Source organism: Lolium perenne, chromosome 1, assembly GCF_019359855.2.
Source record: "Lolium perenne isolate Kyuss_39 chromosome 1, Kyuss_2.0, whole genome shotgun sequence".
In the NCBI taxonomy this organism is placed as follows: Eukaryota; Viridiplantae; Streptophyta; class Magnoliopsida; order Poales; family Poaceae; genus Lolium; species Lolium perenne.
Window position 1 is genome coordinate 128,666,950 of NC_067244.2, and position 4,052 is coordinate 128,671,001.

The 4,052-nt window shown below is 60.5% G+C and overlaps 1 protein-coding gene across 1 annotated transcript; it reads right to left on the reverse strand.

The window, feature by feature from the left end:
- Positions 1–2,925: 2,925 nt before the first annotated feature.
- On the reverse strand, positions 2,926–3,783 carry LOC127301815 (pathogenesis-related protein STH-2-like). Its single transcript, XM_051332093.2, has one exon. It carries the CDS (start codon positions 3,683–3,685, stop codon positions 3,185–3,187), a length of 501 nt encoding a protein of 166 aa, XP_051188053.1. The 5' UTR covers positions 3,686–3,783; the 3' UTR covers positions 2,926–3,184.
- Between the last annotated feature and the right edge of the window lie 269 nt (positions 3,784–4,052).

Genomic DNA, 4,052 nt, shown 5'->3' on the forward strand with positions numbered 1-4,052 from the left:
TGTCAGGAGGGGGTGCTTGGCGTCGTCGTCCCCGGAGACGAGCTGAAGCTAAGGCGCGGGGGCGGCGCCCCCGAGACCCTCCAGCTAATGTGGCGACCCTGGCGCCAAAAGGTCATCGTCAGGGCGTCGAAATCCCAAAGGATGGGACCGAGCATCCGCAGAAAATCGACGCCAAGGATGAAATCAAAGCAGCCCAAGTCGATGCCGGCGCACGTGATGAGGAAGTGCTCGTCGCCAATGGTGAGGGGTACGTGCTGGACCACCCCATGGCAGTGAAGATGGTCACCGTTGGCCACGGTCACGCGGAGGTGATCCCCGCCTGTCGGCTGGAGCGCAAGGCGTTGCATAGTGGCGGCGGGGAGGAAGTTGTGTGTGGAGCCTGTGTCCAGCAGCGCCACCAGGGTCTCGCCATGGATCGTGACCGGTAACAGCATCGTCCTCTCGTGGCGGATACCGGCGAGTGCGTGTAGAGAGAAGACGAAGGCCGTGGCGGCCACGGCGGTCGGCTCGGCCGGCTCGGTCGTGGTGGCAGCCGTCCCGGGCGGCGTGTCGCCCTCCTCCACGTCGACTGTCTCCAGGTAGAAGAGGCGCGGGCACACGTGGCCGGGCGTGTAGGGTTCATCGCAGTTGAAGCAGAGCCCAAGGCGGCGGCGTTCGAGCTGCTCCGCTGGGGTGAGGCGGCGGAACGTGCGAGTAGCCGCGGGGGCGGGGCTGGCCGGCCCCGGTGGGGCGGGGCGGGTGACAACCGAGGTCGGAGGAGGAGGCCGAGCGGCGCGGCCGCCGCGGGCCAGGGGTGCTTGCTGAACCGCCTGGGCGCGACGCTCATAAGCGCGCGCGTAGTGCATCGCCGTCTGGAGGTCCTGCGGGGCCTAGTGCTCCACGTCAACGCGGATGTGGTCAGGAAGGCCGCCAATGAAGAGCTCGGCATGGTGTTGCCCTGTCACCCCGGTGCGTGGCATGCGAGGGCATAGAAGCGGTCGGCGAAGTCCTGCACCGTGGTGGTGAAGGCCAAACGCCCGAGTTCCGCCAAGCGGCTGCCGCGGATCGGGGGGCCGAAGCGGAGAAGGCAGAGCTCGCGGAAACGGTCCCATGGGGACATGCCACCCTCTTCCTGCTCGAGAGAGTAGTACCACGTCTTGGCGGCGCCGCGGATGTGGTACGAGGCGAGCCAAGTCCGGTCCGAAGCGAGAGTGCGCTACCCTCTGAAGAACTGCTCGCATTGGTGTAGCAAGTTGAGGGGGTCCTCGACGCCGTCATACGTGGCAAAATCCAGCTTGGCGTAGCGTGGGGGAGCGACGCCGGCGGTGCCCTGGACGGGGTACTCCGCGCAACCAGCGGAGGGCTCCGCAAAGCGCGAGTACGTCGGCTCCGGGAACGATGGTCTCAGAGGGTCCCGGCAGCCGTGTAGACGGGAGGAGGCGCTGGTGCGGCCGAGTAGACGGGCGGGGGCTCCGTCGCGGTCACCCACGCCGGTAGCCGGGAGGGCGACGGGGAAACGGCACCCGCTGGATGGGGACGCCCTGGGGCAGTGAGGCGGGGCCGACGCTAGGACCCGGCTGCCACGACGCCCACGGTGGTGGAGGCGGCGAGGCCGAGGGTGGCACGGGCACGCCCTGGGCGGGCGGAACCGCCGGCGTGGCCGGGTAGGCGGTGAGGGGGTGGCGGCAGGGATGGCGAGGTCATCCCCTGCGTGCCGATCAAGTACAGGCGGATGCCCTGTACCGCGGTGGCGAGGTCGCGGATGGCCGTCGAGAGCTCCTGCTGCGAGAGGAGGGGAGCGGCGGCGGCGGCCTCCGCCATGGGCGCCGCGGTTCCCGTGGAGGGTGGCGGCGAACGCGGCGGCACGTGCACGGCGGCGGTGGAGGCCGGCGGCCTCTCAGAGGTGGCGACGATGGTGGCGGCGGGTTGGCCCAAAGACATGATTGTAACCGAGGAAGCTGATACCAAATTGGTAGAATCAGCGTATGTACCAGGTCTAGGGCGGAGATTGTAGGGGAAGGAAGGGGCGGTGTGCGTGCGGAGGTGAGGGCGCCGGCGGCAGGGCGCCGTCGCGCGGCTTGGGGAGAGGCGGCAGCGCAAGCTGAGGCGGCGGCTGGGGTGTGGGACTCCAACTCCTAGAGGAGTCGGCAACAAAATATGTTTATTGCTTGATTGTTCTTGTCGATTACAACTCGTATATATAAGATAAATCTGCTAAACTCTAATTTGTTAATTGGGCTAGACCCCTAACTAGGCCTGGCCGGTGGGCCCCCTCCGGCGGTAGACCAGCCCGGTCATAACACAAAGGTTTGAATACAAGAACACAGCACTCGCCGCGAGAACCGAGCGTAGCAATAACTCCAGACCGGCTAGTCCAAAAACATCCACCACCCACAAAACAACAATACAAGATGAAAGAGCATATCCTAAGCTAAGAAACAAAGCCGCGTCTCGACCGACACTGGACCCTCCGAAGAAATACAATTGCAAAAGGACTCTCCCCTTCGACACACCATCTAAAGGAGATAGATGGCGGAACTCGGTTGGGCCTGAGAAGGAATCGTCTTGGACTCACAGACAATGGCGTGCATCACTAGTAGGAAACTAGCTATAGGTGGGATACTATTATCTGGCGCACTAGTTTTGCGCGCGCCGCACCAGAAAGGGTGCGCTACTGAAATAGCGTAATTTAGTGGCGCACCGGGCACACATGTGCCACAGAAAGATGGTGGGGCCCAACCCCGACCAGCCCCAATAATTGGTTTCACTATTTCTGTGGCGCATCTTTCATGGTGTGCCACAGAATTAAGACATTCTATGGTGCATCTTGCTCGGTGTCCTACAGAAATATTCCCAATAATTATCGTCCGTATAGCTACCCGTTCGCAAGCCAAGCCCTCCACCTCCCACCACCGTCCCACCCCACGCCGCACCCCCTCACAAATATGTTAATTATTTGAAGTCTATTGACATCACATAGCATACATGTAATCTATGATACATTCACCACAAAACCAAACCATATGCATATACTTCTGTAGTATATCTTGAAGCAAAATAAAACACAATCATACAACAAGGATTAAACACTCTCACAAACTTCACATACACTCATGATCACGTCTTTATTCTTCTCCCAGACTCCACCAGCAAAGAAACAAACACCAACGTCTGAGGAATCAGGGTCACCTTTCTCTTGGCTGAATCAGGCGTACTCGGAAGGGTTGGCAACAAGGTAGGTCTCGACTATCTTCATCAGGGCGAGGTAGCCCCCGATGAGCTCCGCCTGTTCCTCCGCGCTCAGCGCCCCGCCTCCGTCGAGCCTCTCATACTCCACCTTGAACTTGGCCACGCATGCGCCTTCCCCGGCCGGTTCGAACTTTACCTCGGTCACCTGCGACTTGAGCTGGCCGCTCACCTGCTTGCTGCCCTTCAGCACCTCATTCCTTAGCACCAGCGTCGCGTTGTCGCGCACCAACACGCGGCTCCTGACCACGCTGCCGCCCGCACCTGGCGCCGCCGCTGCCGCTGCGCTGAGCGTCAGGGTGGTGACGCTGCCGGGGCCGCCGTCGCCCTCCACGTCCACGGAGTCGAAGATGCCCGCACAGGTCTTAACCAAGGCATCACCGGAGCAGGACACCTTCCACATCCGGTCTGTGGACACCGCCAGGGCACAATCCTCGGTGATCACGCAGCCATCCACCATCTTGTCGGTTCGTCAGTGGACACTAAGTCACTAATCGATGTTGGCAAGTTCTTGCAGACTTGTGATGGCTGATGAGTGTGTGTGTTTTTCAAAGAAGGGATTATGTACATTTATTTATAGGTGCAAGAGGACGGATGAAGCCAATCCTTAACATGTGAAGCCTGGCCTAACATGTGTGTGTGTGCTTGAATAGTCCGGGTTCTAGACTTCTAGCATTTCCGGCTGAAGCTGTTCAATCTTCTCCCATGTGTGCTGACTAGCGACTTCTTTTGTTGACTATACTTCTCGTCAGCTGACTAGCGATTTTTGATGGCACCTATAGCCATCACGTACGTGCATGTAGCCGACGAGATCAGCTGACTAAGAA